The sequence below is a fragment of the Apus apus genome, chromosome 4 (assembly GCF_020740795.1).
Source record: "Apus apus isolate bApuApu2 chromosome 4, bApuApu2.pri.cur, whole genome shotgun sequence".
NCBI lineage: Eukaryota > Metazoa > Chordata > Aves > Apodiformes > Apodidae > Apus > Apus apus.
In genome coordinates, this window is record NC_067285.1 from 49977068 (window position 1) to 50003604 (window position 26537).

The 26537-nt window shown below is 38.6% G+C and overlaps 1 protein-coding gene across 1 annotated transcript; it reads left to right on the forward strand.

Annotated features, from left to right (window-relative positions):
• Window positions 1–17: 17 nt before the first annotated feature.
• Window positions 18–26343, forward strand: HSPA4L (heat shock protein family A (Hsp70) member 4 like). Its single transcript, XM_051616664.1, has 19 exons — window positions 18–370; window positions 4661–4718; window positions 6118–6258; window positions 8100–8222; window positions 9191–9290; window positions 10767–10900; window positions 11808–12052; window positions 12138–12214; window positions 13404–13555; window positions 14057–14163; window positions 14548–14681; window positions 15860–16062; window positions 18557–18658; window positions 19163–19300; window positions 20650–20775; window positions 21331–21438; window positions 22092–22211; window positions 22775–22936; window positions 23375–26343. The coding sequence occupies exons 1-19, from the start codon at window positions 264–266 to the stop codon at window positions 23567–23569; spliced, it is 2532 nt and encodes an 843-aa protein (XP_051472624.1). The 5' UTR covers window positions 18–263; the 3' UTR covers window positions 23570–26343.
• The last annotated feature ends 194 nt before the right edge of the window (window positions 26344–26537 follow it).

Below are 26537 nucleotides of genomic sequence, written 5' to 3' on the forward strand. Positions count from 1 at the left end.
TCCGCCCCTTCCAGATCTTTCTCGAACGCCAGGCGCGCGCAGCCGGCGCAGCCCGAGCTCCTCCGGAAACTGCCGAGCGCGGCCGCGGCGCTTGGCGGCCTCCCCGGCGGCCGGCACAGCGCGCCTGCGCAGAGGCGAGGCCCCGCCGGTTGGTGGCCGGTGCTCCGCAGTGGGGAGAGGCGGGCGAGCAGCCGGTTCCCGCAGCCCAGACGGTCGGCGCTGCCGCTGTAGTCACAAGCCAGGGGGGAGCACCGGGCGCAGCCATGTCCGTGGTTGGCATCGACCTCGGTTTCCTTAACTGCTACATCGGGGTGGCGCGGAGCGGCGGTATCGAGACCATCGCCAACGAGTACAGCGACCGCTGCACTCCGTGAGTACCGGCACTCTTCCCCCTCGTCGGCGAGCCCGGCCGTCCTTTTCTTCCCCTCCTCGCTCCTTCCCGGCGCACCGGGCGCCGCGGGGCGGGCGGAGCCGCTCCGTGTCCCCGCAGGGCCTGGTCCTTTCCGCGGCCCCCCCGGGCCCACGCGCTGCCGGCGCGGCTGGGAGGTCCCGGCGCCGGCTGCTCCTCCGGCCTCTCGGCGGGGGCCGCGGGCTGTGCCGGCCGGGCCCTGCCAGCCCTCCGGAGCCGTGCGCGGCCGCTCCGGCCGGGCCGGGGCCTGTCCCTCGGTCACGGGCTTCTCAGTAGGCGCAGAAGTGCGTGTTTGGGGGCAGGAGGCTCCCCGGGAGAGCTGCGCCCGCCCCCCGCCGTGTCCTTGAAGTCGCGCCTTGTGCTGGATGAGCCGCGCGGCTCCTGAGGGGCAGCGGAAAAAAAACCAGAGGGTTTTTCTGTGTCTGTGACACTATCGTGTAAGAGCGATCTTGGTGAGGTGCACGTCTCCCCAACTCAGGAACGGTTGGCGGAGCTTGACGCGTTTTCATTAACAATTTTGTGATGGAGTGGCGGTGAGACTGAGGAGGCGGCGGTTGATTCACCAGGGAAACGGGGAAGTGGCGCGAGGAGTTCCCTCTCCTGAAACCTGTTCTTACTTGCACGGCGCTGTATCTGCCGGCCCCGGAATACCGAGGTCTCGCAAGGAAGAGGGGGGGCGGCGGGCAGCGTCCGTGATGATGGGATGCGCAAGAGGAGGTGGAGACTTTCCTCTTCTGTTTCTATGGGATACGTCTGGGATTTCGAGACCTCCATCTGTGCATAGTTTTCAAGAAGGAATCGGGAATTCGCATAGTACTCGTGAAAATCGGGTGTTGGATGGTATTTCCTTTTAAAAAAGGAACTCGTAGTCAACAGCAGAAAGCTGTTCCTGCGATCTGAGGCCAATAGTAACTTGACCACTGCTGTCTTTTTTATTCCAGAGAAATACAGGTTTTCCTTTGCTTTTGGAAAAGTTTTTTTAGACGTACAAAAAAATTGAGTGCTAAAATGCCTACTGCCTGTATTAATGGGACTGCTCTCTAAAATTCTTTTTAGTACTTGGAAAATATACTTCTGACATTAACTCCCAAGCAAGCATTTTCCTTGTGCATGTTTTGTGAGAACTGAAATTCTGGGACCTTTCAAATTCTGTGCAGGGAATTTCTTGAAATTGTTGCCCAAAGAATCCTCTAGCACCTGCAGTTTTCTTCCCCCTTATAATGAAGAGCACTTCCAATTCTTAGCAATTCTTGGAGTGCATTCTTTGCAGGTAGGGTTCATATAAGTTTCCCTACATCTAATACTTGCCACATTAATGTCTGAATAACTGTATTTTCAATATATTTGTGAAGTGATTATGAAAAGAGGCTTACAGCACAGTTAGCAAGGTAGTATCTAGAGTGCACAGATACTTAAAGGCAATAGTTCTCTCAGTTAAAGTGACATTTTTCCTGGCTTTATTTTTTTTTTTCTTCAAAATGTAATATAAGAGAACATGAGGAACTTCCTTTCTAATGCTCTTGTCTTGAGGCAAGCCAAAGGTGTAAATAGAAATATAACAGGTTAATTACTGTTATGGAAGTTTATCATAGTAACTAAACCTTGCTTCATACAGAGTGAGTGGTGTAGACAGATCTAACTCTTAAATCATTCAAAACTTTTCTGCTTATTACACATAGCAACACAGTAAAATAACTCTTTATATGGTCCTACAGAGGCAGTTACATCATCTAGATATTAAAGTTAGCTAATGGTTAACATTGATTGGATATGTCTCAAGTACTTGGGACTTGCTTCTAGAAATGCACTGTTAATGTTTGTTGTGTCCATGGAGTGAGGTATAAAAAAAATACTTGAACTAACTCAGGACAAGCATACTTTAATGTGCAGTGTGTTGCTTTACAGCTTTGTAAAGATACTGGGTTAGATCCTAAAGATAGGACAGTTCAGGCTGTGCTCTACAGGGCTAATTGCTCATTCTGGGCAAGGCTAATTAGTGCAGTCAGCTTCCAGTTTTGGAGCTGGTGCAGGTGTCTGTGTGACCAGTACAGTGTTAGTGTAAGCACACTTCAGTGCTACAGTGTAGCAGTGTAGACTGACTGAAGATAGCTGTTATCACAAGCAAACACAGCATGCTTAGGTCATCAATCCAGTATCCTAGTTGTTAAAACATAACATTCAGGTGATCTTCTAAAACCTACGTCCTGTAATCTGAGGAATGGTATTATTAGCGTTGGTAAAATGTCCATGATCTTTGAAGCTTTAGCACAAATGTTTTGGAAAGAAAGGGAAAAGGTTCTGCTATTTAGCAATCCATTTCAAAATAATTTGTAGTTTTTTAAGGCTTTTTTGGCCTTAGGGTCTCTTTGAATGTTAACTGGTACTTGGCTTTTTTTGTACTGGGAACTAGCAAATCTGTTGCAGACATTTCTAGCATGGCAGGTGTTTAAACTCATGGCTAATGGCCCTTTCAAGTGCTGTGCCTCACCAGTGTGGTTTTGTGGAAAAACAGTTGATTGTTGATAGCTTGTATTTTTTAGTAACTTTTTTCAGGCTGTATGTAGTGACAAACTGTAATTAAAATGAGGTAAGTAGCATCTTCTTCAAACCAGTGCATGGCGAGGATTGAAATGTCATCGTGGTGAAGGGAATGGTGACCTTTAGAAAAGTCTATGTACTGTTCAAAAGCTCATGTCAGAGAAGGCTGGGGGTAGTTGTGGGAAAGACAGTTAATTTGTTGCATTTGTAGCCTTAAGGTGCATGTGCTTCCTAAAAGCCTGTCTCCAATACAACTGAAGTATTTGGAGCATGTTTTATTTTTTGACATCTCTGCTTCCCAGCCAAGGGAGGGAGAAGCCATCCATGCCCTTGTCCTGTAACTGAGTAATTGGAGTAAACCATGGCAGGAATTCTGATGGGATAAGTAGCTTCTGACTTGGTGCTTCATGCTGTGCAGAGGGGCATTTGCAAGTATTGCTATCAACAGTTAAATTCAAATTCCTACACTGAAAAGGTATGATATAATAGCATTCACATGTTATTATCCATAAGATAAATGTAAACCATTTGCACCCTTTGTAAATTGCTTTTTTGACTTTTCTGAATTACAACAAAATATAATTGGGAACTGTAGTGTTAAACAGTGTAAATCTGTTTGTGAAAGCTGAACTATGTTTTTGAAAATGTAGGGCAATGCATTGTCTGTTGAGAGCAATTCAGTCTGGAGGAGGTTTTGCATGTTCAGGGTGATGTTAGAGCAGAAGAGGTTGTTAGAGAATACTATCAAATTACAGTGTCCTCATTGTAGTAATGATGGAGAGGAGGCAGGAACAAACCTACTGTAAGTGACTTTTATGCATTCATTAAACAATTAAATTTGAACTGTGTGAAATCTGGCTTGAATCTTTATTTTCTACTGAATGGTTTTAGCCAGATCACGTCCCTTTTAGGACAAGAGTTCTATTTCAATCTGTAAAGTGAAGGTGTGGCAAAAGTAACTTCCAAAAAAAGTTTCCAAAGTCAGTAGTGAGGTGGCCAGATGGTGGCTGGGGACATGGGAGCAGCCTTTGCTGGAGCCAGAGGTGAGGCTGAGAGGGATGCTTAGTGGTAACCTAAAAACAGCAAGCTGCAAGGGGCCATGGATTACTCTAGATCTTCCCGAGCCCTTGGTGGCTCAGACCTGTTCCCAGACTTCTTGGATGTTTCCCTTTTGACTTGTTTGCAGTGTGTACCTGGTAGTCCCCAGTCATGCCAAGTGCTCAACAGTTGGTAGCATTGGGCTATTCAGCTACTTTAGGTGTTTCTTTTTATTGTTTGACAATTATCATTGCTGATGGCTTTTACAGTGTGAATGTGGCACTGTCAGATTTCAGGGTTGTTGAGTCAAGAAAAACTGGTAAAGTTCTGGTTTTTAAATTAAACATCACAGGCTTCGTTGGTTATAAGCTGTGATCCAAAAATAACTCCTAATTCTTTACCTTTATGATAAGATCTGTAGAAAACAAAAGCTTTTCAAGAATTCCTTAAATGCAATTATTATGAACAATTGTCATTGCTTGCAGTTTCTAAACTAATGTGCAAGGAACAAAATAACTAGAATTCCACTGCAAGTTCTTGTGTTTCATGCAATAATGTTGTTAAGTACTGCATCCATGTTCTGCTACTTCAGTTTTTGTGGGTGTTTTAAAGTACCATGGAAATACTTTATGATGATTTAAAGCTGTTTTTCTATTTTTTTCTGTTTTTACTTAGAGCATGTATATCTTTAGGATCCAAGACCCGGGCCATTGGGAATGCAGCAAAGAGCCAGGTAAATGGATCAAACCTACTTGACTTGTCTGCTGTTGAACTATGGGAAGGAAATTAATTTATTTTTCTATTACAAAGTCTATTTTCCACAATAAGTGTACATGGCGCAGTAATACTGCTTCAATAGTATATTCCTGTATTAAAATTGAAACAGTATTTCTACGTTGTTCTGTCATTGAGAGTAAAAAATGTGAAGAAACAGAAAACTTTGTTTCTTTCCCTGTAAAAGATTTTTTTTTTTTTCAGCCTTACTCATAGCGGTAAGATGATAGTTCATTAAATCTCCAGTGGGGGTGGTGAGAAATACTGTGCGTACGTTTCAGAAAAGATGAAGGAATGAAAGCAATTGGTGGTTGCTCATAATGTTAAATGAATGCATCGTAGTCATTTACTGTCTCAATTTGGAACTTTGAACAGAAGTAAAATTTCTCTCATGCTCTGTAAATTCACCTGGAATCTAAGAAAACCTTCCTTAGGAAGGAAAATATGTAAAAATTAATAATGGCCAGTGCAAATCTACAAAATAGATCTGGTCTTGCCTGCTTTCTTTGGGTCCATGCATTGTGTTAGCGTGCTGAGGACTTCCTGCCCCTTGGTATAGGGTTTAGGTAACTGGAAATTTGCCTGGTGAAGATAAAGGTAATCGAGCCTGCCATTTGTACTGTGAGCAGTCAGTATATGCAGGGGCTGTATCACTTTCAGTCTGAGAAACTTTAGACTTTTTAACTGAGTGCTACCCCTGAATTTTGGTGGTGAGAAGGTGTCCTGTCAGTACTCTTCCCAGCTATAAAGTTTGCAATTTAGACTATTAAATCAGACTAGTTCATCTTGGAGAAGATTACCCTGGAGCAATTTCATAGCTTAAATACCACATTTGTTGGGATTTGGTTGTTCAAGTCCTTTCTTAAAAGTCTGTCTTTAAAGTAATTAGGGTGGAACACTGATGAGATAAGTGTGGGGAGGCTTCATGTCCAGGAGGGATCTGAATTAGAGAACTTAGAAAGGAAGTGAAATACATTAATTTGTTGAAGCTTCATTTAATGTTAATGTAGGTAATAGCTTAATTTGTTCCTGCAGACAGCTGTAGCAATAATTTATAATATAATCTCTAATACTGCATACTATATCAGAGAGCTTCTATAAAATAGAAAGGGTAGTTAAAATTGATAGCAGCAAACTACTGGATATTAAAGAGGGAAGTAAATTTGAGATTGTTTAATGGAGACTGCAGATTAAAAAAATATTCTTCTTTATCTCCCCCCACCCTTGGCTTTCTAATAAGTGTGTGGGGCTTGACACAAGTCTTCAGTATGTGCATTAAGCCATTAAGAGTTCATTTCTGGATAGTCTTCTATAGTCTGCATGTCATGGTAATTAAAAATAAAATATCTTTTCCACAGATTGTCACAAATGTAAAAAATACATTACATGGTTTCAAAAAACTTCATGGAAGAGCATTTGAAGATCCTTACATACAATCTGAAAGGGCCAAGCTTCCCTATGAACTTCAGAAGATGCCAAATGGCTCGGTAGGAGTAAAGGTGAGTTAGAGCTTTGTGCAGAGTATCTTTAGTGTTAAAGATGAGAGCACTCTGGGCCTTTGTCACTGAAATTCTTCCTAGAACTTACATTTTCCTTAAAAAAAGTCTAAATATATTCATACTCGTTTTGAAAATAAATGTTAGGTGATAACCAGTACGATAACACCTCTTGTTTTTCACAGAGCCTGCCTTTGTCTAGTTTTGCTGTTTCTCATTTCTCCTTACAGTTCATTCACTTCTTTAAATGTTGAGGGAGATCTAGAGTATACTTGCTCTGTATTACATACTCGTGTCTTCTAATAATCAAGTAGCACAAAGAAGGTAGTGCATTGTCTCCCATATGTGTATGCTATAAAATGTTAATAGCTCTTACCGCAAGAAAGGTTTAGTTTGCTTCATTCACCCTTAATGAAATTGTGTAATAAATCTGCTGTTACTGAGAGATGAAGAACATTTTGTTCTCTTCAGTAACATCTACTCAAGTATTGCACTTGCTTTGGGATGTCTGTTGAGGTTTCTCATCAATTGTATTAGCTTTCTATAGTCTCACTAGTAACTTTTCACTTTACCTTACTAGAGTTACCTTCAGATGTGTATAAATACAGTGTGTTAGTCTCATCTGAGTTCAGGTCTTACAGACATGCAGAGACCAAGTTTCAGAAATAACAGTCTGAAGATGTTAACCCAAACAAGATATTTTACATTTGCTTCTAAACTAAATGGGTGGAAACTGCTCCTCTCCAAGTATTGGAATTTGGATCAGGAGAGTACTTCTGAAGCAAATCTCCCAATTATTCGTAGTGCACTTATAAAGCCCCACCAGAAAGCAGTTCTACCACACAAAATGAATTTCTTAAGTTCTGTGTTCTTGCTTGTATCATACTAATTGCCCTTGTAAATATAACTGCTGCTCATCTGCCAGGTTTTCCTTGCAGAAGACTGTTTAGGATTGCAGCTTTTCTGGAATTCAGGACATGGAACCTCACATGAAGGCTGAAGTTCACATGTTTCCTGAGAAAGGCAGGAGTTAGAAATGTTTCACTTGCCCCTTCCCCACTTCATGTGCTTGAGTGACCCTTGCAGAAAGCAAATGTTCCTTGGATTTGCTCCAAAAGTCTTTGTTTTAGTTCACGTTAGGACAAATATGATTCTGTGTTCGTTGTTGATTTTCTATTTACTTTTTTTTTTTAGTTAAAATCCCCCATCAAGCAAAAGAAGTACTGTAGCATTGTAAATTGCCCCTTGAGATCACAGAATAGTCAGAGTTGGAAGGGACCCCTAGAGATCATTTAGTCCAACTCCCCTGCTAAAGCAGGATCCCCTAGAGCACATTACTCAGGACTGCATCCAGGTGGGTCTTGAATATCTCCAGAGAAGGGGACTCCACAACCTCCCTGGGCAACCTGTTCCAGTGCTCTGTCACCCTCATCATAAATATTTTTTTCCTTATATTTAAAAGGAACTTTGTATGTTGCAGCTTGTTCCCCTGTCACTGAGAACTACCCAAAGGAGTCTGGCTCCATCCTCCTTGCACACACCCTTTAGATACTTAGAGGCATTAATAAGGTCAGCCTTCTCCTCTCGAGAAGATATGTACAGGTGTCAAGAGATAACACAGGTGTTAAGGTTTCCCACAAAATAATTCTTAGGTGAACTGAACTGTTACAATTTGTCATAGGTAGCACAAATTTAATGCATCAGTTCACATGGAGAGCTATCTGTGTCCAGAGTCTGGTGTTAAAACTTGGGTCTTACTGATCAAAATTGCAAAAAAATGTCTAAGTTGCACATCTTAGGGAAAAGTTGAGGTGATGTATTACAGAATTGCAATTCTGTTTCAGGTGAGATACCTAGATGAAGAGAGACTGTTTGCAATTGAACAGATTACAGGAATGTTACTGGCCAAACTTAAAGAGACTTCAGAAAGCGCTTTGAAGAAACCAGTGGCAGACTGTGTGATTTCAGTAAGTTGTATTTATTGACATTCTTTCTATAGGTAACTTTATGTAAGCTAGTATAATTTATGCCACGCTGCAATGGGAAAAGATACAAGTAGTGGATAGAAATCACATCTCTAAAAAAAAATCGGCCTTTATTGCAAACTTTGGTAGTGAGAAGATGGAAAAGCTGATAAATCAAGAGCGTGTTTTCAAAAAGAACATACTACTTAAGCTGATCTGAGCTGGTTAACTCCAAGTATTCTGTAAATAATCCTGATTACTGTAGTTTCTGTTAGAAACAGGAACTGTGCTCTGTGTAAGCACATCTTCCTCAGTTCCAAAGAACCTTCCCAAATTCACGTTAAGTTTCTTCATCATTACGTAGTTGAACACCATTGGTTTGTAGTGTAGTTGAGATTTGCCTGAACTTCTGTGACTCTGAGGGTCATTCCGGCAATTTGAGAAGCCTAAACTACCTGTGTCTGTCTTCACCCATGGCAGGAGAGTAGAGGTTTGAGCTTGAAGACAAGGTTTTGTTCCCAGTAGGAGGTCCTAAATGTTTGCTTTTCACATTGTTTTTGTTTACTGCCTGACTTCTTCTCTGGTGAAAAGTCTAGGCATTGGGGTTATCCCTTCTCTGTCTGACAGACATGGTAACTGGGAAGTTCTATACTTGAGCTGATAGAGATCTACCCTGATCGTTTTCCTTGCGTCCGTATGATCCACGAAGACACAAAGAATACCTCACATAAGTAAGGATTTTTAAGGTCAAAGAGTCAGAAGAATCTTGAAAATATTTTCAGTACTTTTTTTGGCGATGGTACATATTTAATTACAACATGCACTACAATGAGTCATGTAGTTTTTTTATTCAGACTGCCTTATTAATCTGAGGTTAGCTTGTAACAGTTTCTTGTGGTATTGGAATTTATATGGTTGCTTTGTGAAATTAAAAAGTCATCATACCCTACATAATTATTTTTTGGAAACAGGTACCCAGTTTCTTCACTGATGCTGAGCGAAGATCTGTAATGGCAGCTGCACAGATTGCAGGATTAAATTGTCTGAAGCTGATGAATGAAACTACAGCAGGTAAAGGGCAGCAATTCTTGCCTTTTTTTTTTTTGCTTTTTTTTTACCCATTCTGGCTGTCGAATCTGTGAAGGTGATGATGTGCTCCTGTTACACAATTTGGAGCTTGGTGAAAAAGCTATCCAGGCTAGTTTTGCTTAATCCATGTTGTGGACTGGAAGCACAGCAATTGTTTCAGAGGTGGTGTTCAGCACTTACGAGACATGGTTGGAGTTTGGGTTTGCTAACTTGAATACAGTGCCACTTGAAAATAGCTTCTCTGCTTTTCAAATAAAGCTGGTATTTGTTGTTGCTTCTCTGCTCTACCATAGATCTATAGCAGCTGTATCAGGAAGGCCTGAACTAGCTTCAAAAGCTTTGAATGATCCAGCTGGGTTGTGCACCTGACCTAAATTCTCAATTGTTGTATTAAATAATAGCATAGTACAGTATTTTCAGATACAACCTGCATCTGCTGATCATATTTAGAAGTAACTTCAACTTCATGACTTTTAAAAATATCCAAATAAGTCAAGTATAAGTCTGTGGTATAATGACAGTTGAAACTTGTGCATTGGCACAACTGGTGTTTCTAGAAAGTAATTTAATGCCCTCTTCTGGTTTTGTTGAATTCTAGGCTAGAATATAGAAATGTTACACTTAATGGGAACTAAAGGTGGAGCTTTTTAAACCACTGATTATTGTGTCTTTATTTAAGTTCTCTTTGATTTTTAGCAAGTCTCAAACAATTTTCCAAATTAGCACTGGTACTGAAATCCTTGATTGTATAAGCTAGTCCTCTAAAACATTTTTTTAAATCTCTTGAGTGTGCTTGAATTTTGCAGAGCTGAGCTAAAAAAAATGCTGAAAGTAGGGCATTCCAAAGGAGAGATGTAGGCATGAGACTTACTATGTGCAGTTTCACAAATTGCAATGTTAATTTGGCTACAAGCAGAACTGAAATGCCAAGGTGATGCTTTAGTAGTGTTAAACCTTCATTTGACATATATTTACTCCCTTGACAGTGAAAAATATATTTTCAACATGTTCACTTCTGTGAAGAGTTACTTCATGTATGAACAGTAATTCTTAAACAGAAGCAAAAATAAGCACTCTGATAAATTCTGGATCTAAAAATGTAAGTGTATTATGGTGCACATGCTGCTGACTTCAGTTAGTGCTTTGATGGTGCACAGCATGCATTTGTTGTTGGAGAGATGTTAGGTTATAGAGACTACTTAAATGTATAAATGAAAATGAGGTAATTTGCTAGTAAAATTATAAATCAAACAGTAAGAAAAAAAAAAAAACAACATGGTTACTCAGTGGTCTAAAACTCGGGACCCTTTTGACCGTTACGTTCTGTTTGAGCAGAGTAATGAAGGTGTTTAGAAAGAGTAAACAAAAAGTAGTGTCTGTCTTTTGGTTTTGCTTTTAATGCATGCTTAACAGCTCTCTACAGCTTTTCCTTCACATTTGTGGGTTGGTGTTTTTCAGTTGCCCTAGCCTATGGAATATACAAGCAAGATCTGCCAGCCTTGGAAGAGAAGCCAAGAAACGTGGTCTTTGTAGATATGGGGCATTCTGCGTATCAGGTTTCAATCTGTGCATTTAACAAGGGAAAACTGAAGGTAATCTTCTAAGTCACAAAGTAAAATCCCGTATTCCTGAAGTATATAATTGAGTAATTATCAAAATACCATTCTGTGGAAAGATTGTGAACTAAATAAATGTCTACAGCAAATAATATTTAAATGCTGAGTGAAGAAAAAAAAACTTTTTTTGTAATCTTAGCAAATCAATCTTGATAAAATGCAGAAATGAAGTATTCTAAAGTGCTTTGAAAAGTGCTTGACTGTTAAGCATACTCTCTAGTTTATTGTGCCATGTTGTGTCACTGAAATATTTGCATTTCTAGTAGTTTCATAAGCATTATAGTTGTGCAGCTGACTTATCAATGGGAAATCATTGAACTCCTTGAACTGCTCTATGATGATTTCTTTTTTCTGTCACCCATGATGTTTGAAAATCTAAATACAACAGGATGTGAAGTAAAACAACAGTCTTCACTTCCTGGTGTGGAGATTTTTGTCTGAGCTACTCTTGGCTGAATGTTTTTGCAAACTTGTCTTGCATAGCAAAATGTAGTTATCTGAAATCATGGAAAATGATAGTGAGGTTTTCTGTTCTGAATGAATGGTGCCAAACTGGTAGGAACATGACAAAAAAGCTATCCTAGTCTGTCTTCAGTGAGCTAGTAAACTGAGTAGGGGTTTCAGTGTGATAGAAAATAGCACGGTAGATGTGACCATATTTTTTGGGGGGAGGGCAGAAACTAAGTAATAGAGGAGTGATCTTAAGTTGTTCTATGTAGCAACTGCATACAAGATGAGAAAACAACAAAGACATCTCCCTATATCAGACCTATTATTAAGTGTTGTAAACACTTATAAAATAGTGTCTGTATGAAATCTATCCCTGCATCTAAACAAACATTGTCTAATAATGTCTAATCTTAGTTCTTTCATTTCTGTACAGGTCTTGGCTACTACCTTTGACCCTTTCCTAGGTGGCAGGAATTTTGATGAGGCTTTGGTAGACTACTTCTCTGAAGAATTTAGAACAAAATACAAACTGAATGTAAAAGAGAATCCCCGAGCAGTGCTACGATTGTATCAGGAATGTGAAAAACTGAAGAAGCTTATGAGTGCAAATGCATCTGACCTTCCACTCAATATCGAGTGCTTCATGAATGACCTTGATGTCTCCAGTAAAATGAACAGGTACTAAGCATCATTTTCACTGAAGCACAGTGCAATGTGGTCTCCAAGCTGTCTTGTAATTTGAAACGCTTTCTTGTTCCTGCAGAAGTCAGTTTGAACAATTGTGTGCTGCCCTTCTGTCCAGAGTGGAACCTCCTCTAAGAGCAGCCATGGATCAAGCTAGTAAGTAGGAGTTAATATAGGTGCTGATTTTGGTTCAAGACAGTAACTAGTAAGCCAGTTATCCTGGATCTCTTTAATGATTATCTTTTTAATATATTTTTGTATTTATTAGAATTGCAAAGCTAAGTACTGAAAAGTTAAATGTAAGTTCCATTCATATGCTTGTCATGTATGCATGATCCCTTTCCTGGCTCATTTAGTGCACATAATCACTCTGCAACCTTGGTTTATTGACCCTCATTCACCCCATGTAATGGAAAAGGTTGGCTCTGAAATATTTTATATAAAAACACAAAACAATCAGAACCAGAACCATAATGGGAAAAAGTTTCTCTTTACTGCAACTGTCTGGCCAGCCTGTTCCATATGCAATACATACATGTCCTCACTGACCTGAGAATTTGGCAGTATATTCTTGAACATAATTATCCAAATTATCTGAAGCATGTGCAAATAACAATTTTTTTGTTTTGTTTTTTTGCCTAATGTAGTAGAAAGGAGAGATTAGACTTTCACAGGAAAATGTTTTACACCTAATTGCAACATCTTCAACTAAAAGAAAGGGGAAGATTCTGCTTATCTTGGCTAGATAACTAATAGAGGAAGTAAGAACCTGAGTAACTGCTGAGCAGAGCTGTTCAAGGACTGACAGGTGTTTGAGATCACTTTATACATGTATCTTGAATTCAGAATTAGGAAGTTACCCTGCAAGCACAGTCTAATATTTCTTAGATATTTTTATTTAAGTGTTTCGCTTTTCTTTATTGAGAAAAAATAAAACCAAATATAAACTGAGGTAGATTTGGAGTTTAATTTTGTTCTTGTTTGGGATGGGAGAGGTATTGTCCAGTAGTACAGAGCTGCCAAAGAAGACCCAATTAATTACACACACTTGAGTTTGTGCATACCAGAAAGGGGATGCACATCGGCAATGCATTTTTAAAGAACATCTGTCCTCAAAGATCCTGAGTTTTCCAGGACTATGCAATTAAAATTGGTAGCCTGGAGGAGGGACAAAGAGTGAATAGGACATAAGACAGATCTGGTTGTAAACATCTTGTCAGCCATTGAATATATTCAGTGCTTGTCACAGTGTCTGGATAATAAGAGAATTCTATCTTTTTTATTGTCCAAAGACAGCTTTTTTTCTATCTTGATGACTAAAGGCTTTGTACTCTTTTTCTTCTAGAACTTCAACGTGAAGATATCTACAGTATAGAAATAGTAGGTGGGGCTACTAGAATTCCAGCAGTAAAGGAACAGATCTCTAGCTTTTTCTGTAAAGAGATAAGCACCACACTAAATGCTGATGAAGCTGTTGCAAGAGGCTGTGCCTTGCAGGTATAATTATTGAAATGAAACTTCAGTATTGCTTCTTTTATCATGTACTAATGAAATGCAACTAACAAAAAGCAAAAGGTGTTACAGCTGAAACAAGACATAGAGTTTTGTTCTTTCAACAGTACTTGACAGTAACCCTTAAGAAATTGTCTTATATTTGCTAATTTGCTGCTCTGTCATGTTAGAAGGATGGTTTTGTTACAGACCTGTTAAATTTGATGACCCAAATTGCAGTGTTGCACTTCTGTGTAGTCATTTGGAAGCCTGGATATCTTTACTGACAGTCAGTGGGGATGTAGCATCTGTTACTTTAGTTAAGTCTTCCAGTTCAAATTAACTTTCTACTAAGCATAGAAAGCTTCTGATAAAAGTTGTGTGATAACCAGGACTTCCATGTGACCTGTATGAATTGTAGCCTTTTTGCATTTGGGTATTAAGTATTGTACTCACTGTTTCTTTGACTACATGGATTTAATAAAATTTTGGTCTTGTCTTTTCTAGTGTGCAATTCTTTCCCCAGCTTTTAAAGTGCGTGAATTTTCCATCACAGATGTTGTTCCTTATTCTATAACGTTAAGATGGAAATCATCTTACGAGGAAGGAACAGGGTATGTTATATGGTGCCTACTAAGAAGTGTGTGTTGGTTATATATAAAGTGTGAAAGACCAGGCCTCAGACTTTGAACCTGTTGTCCACTCAAAGAGTTTTAATTTTGTTGCATTATACCTCTGTATTCTTGTTTGCTGCTTAGTAACTTTAATTTTAAAATTTTAGTGTGAAGTTGCTCAGTTTTTGAGAAGTGTAATACAGAATGCATAGTCCATCTTCAAGAGCTACAGGCCTTCAACCTGTAACTCTTGACATAAACTGACTGAAACTAAATCATTGTGCTTGGTTAGCACAGCTGCTGATCATTAACATCCCTTGATTTTTTATTATCTATTGTGTGATGCTCAGTGGTTTAACCTTACTTAATATTTTACTGCTTTAGGGAGTGTGAAGTCTTCAGTAAGAACCATTCTGCTCCATTCTCTAAAGTAATTACTTTCCACAAGAAAGAGCCTTTTGACCTGGAAGCTTTCTACACCCATCCGCATGAAGTGCCTTATCCTGACTCCAGAATAGGTAAGGCCATGTGAATAAAACCCACATACTCAACTCCTGCTGACAAGTATTTCTCCATTTTTCAAGATACGCTGCTTGTGTATTTCCTAGGTTATAGAAAAGCCTAGTTTCTTTAGAAAGGTTCAGCACAAGTTGTCTTGGTTGAGATGCAGTGATGAAACGGTATCGACATCATCTTTTGGCAGTTCCTAAAAGAAAATAAATATTTCTATCTGTCTTCACTGTTCTGAATGCTTTAAAACTAGTAGGTGCAAAGAGTGCAGTGCTCTATAGTCTGGTTCTTTGAACTCTATAAAATGGGTAAGAATCTTATGTGACTGCCAGCCTGGATTTTTTCAAAGAAACTGGCTCAAAGGAGTTGTAAGCACTAGATAGTTACCTGTCCAGACAGGCATCTGTCACGTTTCTTTCTGTTGAGAACATACAAGATGGGCATTTCCTGAACTTAAGCATCTGTAGTAGAGTCTAAAGTATTAGATGGTATGAATAAGTTTCCCGGTACCTAATACTATCTTTCTGTTATTAGTAGACTCTTCATGTTCCTTAAGTCACAATTTTATTTACTGATTTATGTATCAGATATAAACTTGGTGCTTCCTATTTAGCCGTGTATGTAAGAAGTCTGTCATCTTTAACATTCTTCTTTACATGTGCACAGTCTGCATCATTTGCACTCAAATTTGCAGTAAGTTGCAAAATAAAGTATCAACCTTATTGCTTCTGGAAGTCTTGATAAGCACTGTTCATTCTCAAAAATGTGCAGTGCATACCTATTGCCAAATTCAGATCAAGTCTTGTCTCTGTTAAACTTTGCACTGAAATATAAAATGTTGAGTTATGTGGATGATGGAAACCGTTTGCAATGAATCAAAGTCATTTCCCTAGGAGGCAACAGAGTACAATGCCTAACCTTGACTTTTAATGAAATAAAGTAAAAACATGTTACTGTTGCTTAGTTAATCAATAACGATCAGGGAGCTAGGTTTCACTTTTATCTAGCTGTGGCTTAGACTATGGAATTGACAGCTAAGTAGGAAGCTTCCAGATAGGTTTATTTAAGTTACATTAAGTTGCTATTTAAATTAACACCCTTCAAGGAATGCACTTGATTTCTTTTTTTTTTCCTCTTTCACTATTTTTAGAGGAACAATTAAAACAGTCTTTGTTTTTTTTTCAAGGGCGTTTCACTATTCAAAATGTTGGTCCCCAACACGATGGTGACAATTCCAAAGTGAAGGTTAAAGTGCGTGTCAATATTCACGGCCTTTTCAGCGTGGCTAATGCCTCTATCATAGAGAAACAGAACATAGAGGGCGATCACAATGACGCACCCATGGACACTGAATCATCAAGTAAGAACCAAGGCAGAGATGATGAGCTGGTACGTAAACTTGTAAATATCTACGCTGCTGGTAATTCTGACAAGAGAGTCAATAATTAGAGGTGAAATCATCATGTATACCTTTTGACAATTACTACTTCTCCACGCTGAAATTATCGCTCCAGTTATGTAACACATTTCTTCATCTTTATTATGGTGCCACAGAGAGGAAAAAAAAGTTTGAAAACCAGACCCTAAAGAAAGTTTTAATTTTTTCATTATTTGCAATTTCTCCACTAGTCTTTGCATTATCTAGTTTTGCTATCAAAAGGCAATATATTTAATGAGATCTGTTGACAGATCAGGTATAAAGGTTTGTTTTTCCTGAACTACTACATTTTCATTGAGTATTTCATGTACTCAGTGTTAGTAGTTCTTACAAACTGGCTTGTAAGCCCCCCTTCTGAGGGGAAAATTACAGAAATACACACCGAACAGCATTGTCATTAATACTGAAAAATTAACAGAATTTTCTTTCATTAGAGTGCAAGGAGTATCAAACTTCTTGATAGTGCAGTGGTACTGAGAGTAGATCACAGAGTAGTGAGGTACTATTATATTGGGTACTGCAGATTTGAGGACTGGGTGCCAGGGTGTGCTTTCCAGCTGGGAAGGGCACACTAGCAGTGGTTTCAGCAGCCTTTCGTTTTTGCTTTTGCCCTTTTGTAGCTTGGGATGGTATTTCACAGCTCACAGGGGAGAGATGATTGTGTAGAGAAAAAGAGGATAAAGAAGTGATCAAGCTGCTGCTTCACAATCCTGCTGTCTTTCTGAGGCTGCAAAGTGCTCAGCAGTGCAACCAGTCTCAGACAGTCAGGCATCGTGAAGGAGGTTTTCCTTATGGAGTGAGGCTGGGAAAAACAAACACTTGGCAGTTCTCTGTAGAGGAAGGGGTGGATGCATTTCCTGTTGTTATCTTTGAAAATTTGTCTATGATATCTTTTCCCGCTTTACTTGAATATACCACAGGAATTAGAGCAACTGGTTACACATTTAGTGTTGCATAATGGATAAAAGCTACTTCTTAAATATCCTTCTGCTTTGCAGGAACTTGATCATATTTGAAATGTCAAACATGATGCAGTTCCTTGTGGACAAACACTCTGCATCTGATGTCTGTATGCAAGTGAAAAAGGGTTGAAAGTGATACAGCTGGCATTTAGTGTAGTGCTGCAGGTGGAGGTTACAAAGATGAGTAGTACACTGTGTACAATTCAAGAGTAACCACTTTCATCCTCAGGCTTTCACTTTGTAATACTTCCATTCATCTAACAAGTGTTCTGTTTTACAATGGTGCTTGTCAGCAATCCCCTTGCATTATTGAGGATGGTCCCCTTGACTCTGAGGAGGAGGCAGAGGTTTGTGGTGCATATATGTATTATTTTGCCCCTCTAGCTTTTCTGTGTAGGTAAAACAGTTGCTTCCAGTTGCCTTTTCTTTGTGAACAGTGAGAACAGTAAATGAGGATTATTTTTTTTCCTACTTTGAAGTGTCAAAACCTAAATTCAGTAAAAGTAGTCTTCTTGTTTCCAGCTTCCATCATTAAAAACTTGCCAACTCAATTCACATATCAAAACTGCAATATGTGCACCTGTGCTAGAATTTGAAATCTAAGTAAAATTTTCTTTTATTTCGTAGAACTAATAGTGAATTATTTTACATGCATACCCAGGAATCCAGTGATTCTAGGAATCTTAGTTCCTTATCATGGAAATAATCTTAGAACTTCAGATACAGGTCATTATTTATTGATGCTCTGGATGTCCAAGTATTGGAGTCATCCTGAAAACTTTTGACTTAGCCATCACTGTATTACTAAAAGATTTTCTGCAGCAATGGAAGAGAATTTTATTACTTAAGCTAATTCAAGTGATCAGCACCACTAATTAGTGATTTCATCCATGTCCTTACATTTGGAATAAGGCATAGATGAACTATAAACAAGTGAAATTTTCTTAATTTTGGGTGGCAGGGAGGGAAGACAGTTGGTTATGTGCTCCAAGAGGCTACTACAAAAAAAATTTTATGGTCCTATGAGAGAGATACAGATAACAATTACAATTACTAAGTTGTTTCTGCTTTGGATTACAAATGTTAAAGTTTAGGTGAAAAATGATCCGAGGTTGAAGTTCTGGCTGTTCCATAGAGAACCTATAGTTACTGCCTGTGTTGGTGATGTGTTTCTAGAATGTTATTTGCATACATTTATATGTATCTATTTCTAACTTAGAATGAAAGGAGTATTCACAGGGCTTAGTGTAATTCTTTAACAGGGGGCAGACAGCAACATATTTCAAGGGGGTCAGGCTGAATAGAATTTATTTGAGAAAGATATGGATACAAGTACTATATCAAAATGCCTGTTTAAATATGGCCAATCAAAAATTCCTAAGTTTGATTCTGAAGTCTATAGTATCTGTCATCTATTGTAATTGATGTCAGGCTTAAATTGTATAGCAAGCGATCGCATTCAGCTTTGTAACTCTTTTTCTAGGATAAAATGCAGGTGGATCAAGATGAAGGTATTCAGAAGAGTCAAGCTGAACAACAGAATCAAGCAGATGAGGAAACTGAAAATGCAGGAACCGAAACAAAAGTTGGTATTCAGTATTGATGAGGAAATGCAATGTTGTTTCCCTTAGATTTTTTTTGCCCAGTATTCTTGAAGTAATTTATCTTACTAGTTGTAAACATGGGACTGTGTTTAGAGGAGTACAGCTATCTTGAAATGGTTAAGTTAAGAATCCTACACTAGCACTTTGATTTTGAACATAAGACTTCGAAGTAAGTTTCTTTTAAAATAGTTTTGAAGTGAAGATAGAATTTAGGGGAACTCAAACATTGTGAAGAACAGTATGTTATTTTAAACAGGTTTTCTCAGCAGTTCTTCATGTGATGTTTAAAGAAATTAAATTCTATCAGTCTGGCTCAAAACTAAGGTAGTGGTGGTTTTGAATAGCAGAGGAGTAACTAGGTTCTTCATTTACATATAATCAATTTGTAGCTGTCATTCTAGTTTAATTTGTCTCTCTTTTTTGAGTGTATATGTAGTAATATTCCTATTCTTGAAAGCTTATTAATAGCGTAAATCTTTTTATAGACTGCTTCTGGAGACAAGCAAGATCATCCAGCCCAGCCAAAGGCTAAAGCAAAAGTTAAGAGTATTGACCTACCTATACAGGCAAGCCTCTATAGACAACTGGGACAAGATCTTATCAATTCCTATGTAGAAAATGAGGTAAGCAGCATAAACAAATTAATGTCACTAGAAATAATTATCCAGAAAGTACTTGCAACCATAAACTTATTATCTAATTGAGAATTCCTTGGAGGCTTGTCCTTAATCATAAGGGGTTTTGTTTTGATTAGGTTTCTTTGAGAAATTAATCCATTTCACAAGACTTAACTACCCAGGTCACAGAATAGTTTGGGTTGGAAGGGACCTTAAAGATCATTTAGTTCCAACACCCCTGCATAGGCAGGGACACCTCCTGCTAGATCAGGTTGCTCCAAGCGCCATCCAACCTGGCCTGGAAGACTTCCAGGGAGGGAGCATTCACAACTTCCCAGGGCAACCTGTACCAGTGTCTCACCCCTCTCACACTAACAATTTTCTTCCCAATATGTAATACAAATCTTCCCTCTTCCAGTTTGAAACCATTACCACAGAATCTTAGGGGATTGAAGGGACCTCAAAATATCATCTAGTCCAACCCCCTTGCCAGAGCAGGATCACCCAGAGCACATCACACAGGAACATGTCCAGGCGGGTTTTGAATGTCTCCAGCCAAGGAGACTCCACAACCTCTCTGGGCAGCCTGTTCCAGTGCTCTGTCACTCTCACAGTAATGAAGTTTTTTCTGATGTTTATGTGGGACCTCCTATGCTCCAGTTTGTACCCGTTGCCCCTTGTTCTGTCACTGGACATCACTGAAAAAATCCTGGCTCCATCCTCCTGACACTCGCCGTTAATGTATTTGTAAACATTGATGAGGTCACCCCTCAGTCTCCTCCAAACTAAAGAGACCCAGCTCCTTCAGCCTTTCCTCATAAGGGAGATGTTCCACTCCCTTCATCATCTTTGTGGCTCTGCGCTGGACTCCTTCAAGCAGATCCCTGTCCTTCTTGAACTATGGGGCCCAGAACTGGACACAGTATTCCAGATGCAGCCTCACCAAGGCAGAATAGAGGGGGAGGAGAACCTCTCTTGACCTACTAACCACACCCTGTCTAATGCACCCCAGGATGCCATTGGCCTTCTTGGCCACAAGGCCACGTTGCTGGTTCATATTCATCCTCCTGTCCACCAGGACCCTTTACTTCTAGACCTGTCTCTAGTGGTCAGATAATTGATATCTGATCCATTTATGTTGAAGCACTTGCCAAACAGCTTCTAAATGTGAACTCATTTTTCTCCCATTCCAGTTCTGCCTGCAGTAGAGATGACTTGCCCAAAGGTGAAAAGTTAAATCAGTAATTGTGAATTGGCAGGCTTCTGCCAAGTATTTTGGTACAGAGACAAGAGAGTAATCATAAATCTTGACACTTGAAAGCTTTTAGATTTAAATAAGCTTTTCTCCACCCTAGGGGAAGATGATGATGCAAGACAAGCTTGAGAAAGAAAGAAATGATGCTAAGAATGCTGTTGAAGAGTATGTGTATGATTTCAGAGACAAACTGTGTGGAGTCTTTGAGAAATTCATCACTGAAGAAGTAAGTTGCTTATGTGTTACAGCTGCTGGAAAAAATTCCCCTGTATTCATATGTTGTGAGTGTGGGTTATATGGAGGCTGCAGGGATCTTTTTGACTTGTTTTGGAGTATGAAATGAATTAACTTCACATCTGTGAAGTTCAGGTGACACAACCGATACTTGACACGCCGACATGCAGGATTCTTTATTGTCTGAAGTTTTTCAGTGGCAAGCTAATATGTGGCTGTTTATACCCAGTACAGTCCAATTAAAACAATTTTAACTTCAACTATATGTATAGTTGTCCAATTTTTTTTTTTCTTCCAAGCTGCTACTGGAGAATGTGAGAAACAGAACATGCTATGTAAATATACTATGCAAGAATATTGAGATGCATGTGCTTTCTTAGAAAATCAATCTTGAAGCTCTGTAACTATCAGAAACTTCAAGTGCAAATCTCATCAGTAGGACTGTCCTGCCTCCTGTACCATTCTATAAAATCTTGGCTTTTAAGTCTGTTGATTACCATTCTCTTTCACAATCACATGTTGAATATTTTGAATTGATGCTTTATAGGATTCAAACAAGCTGACCTTGATGTTAGAGGACACAGAAAACTGGCTTTATGAGGATGGAGAGGACCAGCCAAAGCAAGTATACATGGATAAGCTTCAGGAATTAAGAGTAAGGTTTTAAGTTACTTTCTAGAAAAATCATGTGTGTTTGACAGTGGGGGCATTTATATAAGTATCTATGGCCAAGTAAGCCAAGCTCTTAATGAGGGATTTATGTGTGCATAGCTATATATGAGTTTTGTAAATCCATTAACTTTTAAGTATGGATGTTCAGATAGTATCTGGATGTAGTTAATTATGCAATGTACATAATGTTTAGAGCTAGAAATACAGTTTGTTATAATGTCAGTGTGCTCCTAATTTGAAAACGGTCAAAATGAAGCAGACTGTTGATAATTACTATAAAAGTAATTGCTATGGGAATTTTCTGTCTTGTTACAATCTGAAAGAGGCTTTTGAGTAGTTAGTCCCTTCCCAGGAGTTCAGAATTACAGTCCAAAGAGATGCTCTGGTTTTCCGTTCTCAGTGGTTTTCTATAGCTGTATCATAAAACTGAATTTTTTGTCTAATTTTTAAAGGTAATAGCTTCCACATAGATTAGAAATGACAAAAAATTATTTGGTTGCACTAAAGCCAAGGGCACGCACTAAACTTTTGAATGGGTGAGAAGTTAAAGGCATGCTTCCTTCCTTGCTATGTTTTATTCTTGGACCAGACTCAAGTAAACTTGTATTTTGTTAAGATCTTCGTGCTTGTTTTCAGAAATTTGGACAGCCAATTCAGGAAAGATATATGGAACATGAAGAGAGACCAAAAGTTTTAAATGAACTGGGAAAGAAGATTCAGCTTCTTATGAAAGCAGTAGAAGCATACAAAAATAAGGTAGAAGCAACTTATTTAGGGAATGAACTATTACGGGTGTTTTGAGTTTGGCTGTAGAATTTTTTGTGTTTAAAATGAAATCCTGTAGGATTACCTGTTAAGCCTCTTTAAAATGGCTGTTGTGCTTCAGCCTCTGAGAACTTCTAAAAATATTCTGGATTGCTAGCAAAAATGGTTTCTTCATGAGAACACAAACATAGTCACATTTTTATGGTAACTTGTACCACTTGAAATGGATGTGTCAATTCATGCCTGTTTACAATTGTTCCTGTAATTTCCAAGACTACCTATTGTGATTAGTTCAACAAACTACAGCAAATCTTGGATGCATTTTTTCTTGAAAATTCATTACTACCCTATGTACCCCGATTTAAATTTCAAATGTCTAAAAGTCATGTCTTGTCTATCTTTTTCTGTAGTCCTTCTTCATACTAAACGCTTGTTAAAAACAGTTTCTGTTGGGTTGCAGCAATGAAGCAATGATACCTATTTTATTGAGTGTCTATGGAATTCTTAATTGAGAAGCATATATTATGTTACTTTATAAATACCTTTCTCCTTAGGATGAAAAATACGATCACCTAGATCCTGCTGAGATGGAGAAAGTTGAAAAATACATTAATGAAGCTATGAATTGGTTGAACAGCAAAATGAATGCCCAGAACAAACTAAGTCTAACTCAGGATCCAGTTGTCAAAGTGGCAGAAATACTGACAAAATCTAAGGTAAAAAGAAATGCATCATTGTGTGGGTTGCTTTCTAACAAGGGATTTTTTAGAAGATTTTGGCCTCTGTCTTGAGCTAGAATATGACACTAGCAGAGCTTTTAAAGTTATTAAAAGATCCAGAGAGAGATAGCAGTAGTTTTATAAGTGTTGAATTTTGATTTACAGCAGTGCTTCTGAATAACCCTTTTTAAAATACCCTGAGTCAAAGCACCAGGCATGCAAGAAAATGGATTACAATGTAGGCTTTTAACAGATCAGAAGCTCTTCAGCTAGTGAAGGGTTTTATTTTAAGTTTCTAGACTGGATAGAATTCAAAAGTCTAGTCCTTGAAAATCAAATTCCAGGTCATTATGAAGCTGAAACAAATTTGAGACATTGTAGTTTAATGCAATTACTGTGCCACCAAGTGAACTTGCTCTCTTCTGTTACAACTAGGAATTGGATAGCTTCTGTAATCCCATTATATACAAACCCAAACCGAAGATAGAACCTCCCAATGATGGGCAATCAAAGGCCAATGGTGAACACAATGGACCAGTGAATGGACAGAGCGGTGCCGAAACAAAACCTGAACCAGCAAAGGACAGTTCTCAGCAGACCAAACCACCTGGAGAAATGGAAGTGGACTAAATCTAGCATCTCTTTTACTTAATTAAAATAGTACAAGTAACCACAGGGTCCATTCTTTTTGTCTGGTACACACCTCAGATGTTCAGTTATTCTTAGCCAACCTTCTGTCATTTGTTGCTGAGTAGTTTTGAGAGTGTTTTACATTAAGTACACTTCAGATGTTCATTTCCACTGATGCTGCTTATGTGGAGCTTTAGCCAAATGTAGATTGTGTAAGTCAGTTTAAGCTTTCCCAATATATTTTATATCAAACATACAGAATTGATATATAAATGGCAACAATCTACCTTATTTAAAGCTTTTATTGTGGATAAACCTCAGCTCCTTTATTCAGGAAAGGATACTGTATTGCACTACTGATGCTCAAGTGTAGATCTAATTGCATCTTTATTTTGGAAAAATATTGGAATTGAAGTGGCGAAACTTGTCACTTTAAGCACTGACCTTTTCTAGTTATTGTATTGTTATAATTTAAATATTAAAATAGAGGTTAGTTGGCATACTAGTCCATCTCGTTGTTGTACCATGAGAATTGTACGGTCTTTTTCATACGAACTGAATAATCCAAGCTTAAACACTTTTTAGATTCCCATACTACTAACAATCTTAGTTACAAAATGGTAGAAAAATGGCTCTGCCATGTGCTGAAGTTAAGTGAATGGCCTCTGTGCACATTGCTGTACATAAAGTACTGTGCTTATTATAATAGAGGAAGGGGTAGAATATACAAGGACTGTTGCGTAGCTTTCCCTTGAAAATGTCTTCTTGCACATGTTACCACTACTTGAGTTTTGAATTCAGTCTACATCTTGATAACATCTTATGCTGGGGAGAAGAAACAACAGAAATTTTGCTGTGCAAGGTGGATATTGGCACCCTGATGTTGAGGTTGCTTAAATGCTGTTTGTTGCAAACTTGAAAGCAATACTGAGAGCTCATTTAAGCCTCAGTCCTCAGCACATAAACCTTCTGGTCGAGCATCTAAACAAAAGAGCTTACAAACTGGATATTTATTACCCCCAAAGACAGAATCTACTTGATGAATTTTTGCATAGTTTACCAGTTAACTTTGGTAATTTACTTGATCTAATGAAAGTGTCTATAATGTTACACAGTTGAGTCACTGTTTTCTTTTATGAATTTTGGACATGGTCAAGGTCCAGTGTATGTTTATATATTCTGAATGCTTCAGTCAGTCTTGGAGGTACAGTAGCACTTGCTAGAGCAGGTCACTTTTCTTTTGACTTGAAAAACACTTTCTCATACTAGAATAGGAATGAGCTACTCTATGAAAAGTGGTTTCTTAGTAAAGTCAGCATAAGAGATTGAGATCAGTTGCAGTGTAATACTTCAGTAACTTGAACTCCATTGCAGAAATGCATTTAGGTGTTCAGGTGTTCTTGCAACGGTTCTCCTGTAGAAGCTTATTGCTGTGGTAAAAAAAGTGAAGGGTCATGCTCATGTTTATGGCTTTGGCAGCCACTTTATCTCCAGCCGTGCCCTTCATGTTCCACCACTGTTCATGCTACAAAGAAAGTAATCTGTGACCCAAGCTAGACTTGGTAGAGGTGAACTGTACTCCCAGATACCTTCACAGGAAAAGAAGCATCATTTATAGCTGGATATAAACCTGCTAAACTAGCTCAAGTGCTGGAATGGTATCTTGATGACTGACATCACATGACTGACATACACATACTTTACTGTTATTCCTCTACAAAATCAGTTGTGGGTCATCTAGCACCTTGAGTTTACATACTTAAAGCCCTTGAACAAAAACTGAGTGACTTTGAAGAAATCTGCAGCTACTCTGCAACCTCAGTCTTGAATTCTGCCACTTGTAGTCACGGATCTTTGGCACTGAGGATGTGACAGTACTTCAGTGTCGGTTGTCCTAAGATTGTCAGTAGGTGACTGAGCTAGCTTTGGTTCAGTAGGCTTTAACATCACTAAAATCTCAATTGATTTATCACAGCAGTTTAGTGAGTAGCATTCTTAAGTACTGGCTTTCTAAAACCCATCTACACATTATCTAGTAGTTTTGCTTATACCAGTCAGAAGAGCTCAAACTGAAAATCTCCAGCATAAGCTCTCTAATAGCTAAAAAGTCGTATGTAAGAACAAAGTCTTCTTATGGCCATCAGATGCTTAATATTGCATAACAAATGTCTGAGGCAATTCTTACACATACAGGCTGGAGTAATTCTGCAGCTGCTTAATAGGGCAAGCTTCAAATCAGGTATGCTTAAGCAATTGTAGTAAGGTTTTCTTACTAGAATAGTTTTTTTCTGTGCATCTGCTCTGTCTCTAGATCCCTGGTGAAGGAGAATGCTACCCATGGACTGCTGATGTACATGTTAAGAATCCCATTTGGAAGGACAAAATTGTTCTTTCCAAAGTTGAGCGTCACAAACTTGAACGTACGACTTATTAATATGTAATCTGTTTTCTGTTACAAAGAGGAAATTTTACCAGGATTAAGGTTCTCAAGTATTTCTATAAGCTATGCACAACTTGAAGATTAGGTTTTGTGCATCAGACTTAACAAGTGAGTTACCCTGTGGCTACCTTGACAGCACCAGAATTAGTATCTTGCAAGCTAAGTTGTGAAAGGGAACCAACAGTAGTGCGCTGCTCTGTACCTTGTGTATTTTAAAAGCTAGTATTTGTTGCTAATGTCTTACTTGCAACTTACTGTTGAGGGCAAGATACATTTCTGATGTTTCAAATGTTCTCTCCATCCGACGAAAATAAAAATACAAAGCAGCACAATCTTTGTAAAGGCTGTAGAGTTTTGTTTAAAAAATAATCTGTTAATAACAGGCTGCAAGTTAACGTAAAAGTTTAGTTATACAACCGCAGATATACATTGTTTTATTTTACAGGTAACATTTTTCTTTCCTTTCAAGAGGACTGGTTCTCTTCTGTCTTGAGCATTACATTTTAAAATTAATTTGCTTTTCTAAAT

Excerpts from the sequence above, each read along its gene's own strand:
- HSPA4L (XM_051616664.1), top strand. The coding sequence starts at position 264 with ATGTCCGTGGTTGGCATCGACCTCGGTTTCCTTAACTGCTACATCGGG. Across the intron at positions 8,223-9,190 it reads TGGCAGACTGTGTGATTTCA|GTACCCAGTTTCTTCACTGA; the intron begins GTAAGTTGTATT and ends TTTTGGAAACAG. Across the intron at positions 9,291-10,766 it reads GATGAATGAAACTACAGCAG|TTGCCCTAGCCTATGGAATA; the intron begins GTAAAGGGCAGC and ends GGTGTTTTTCAG.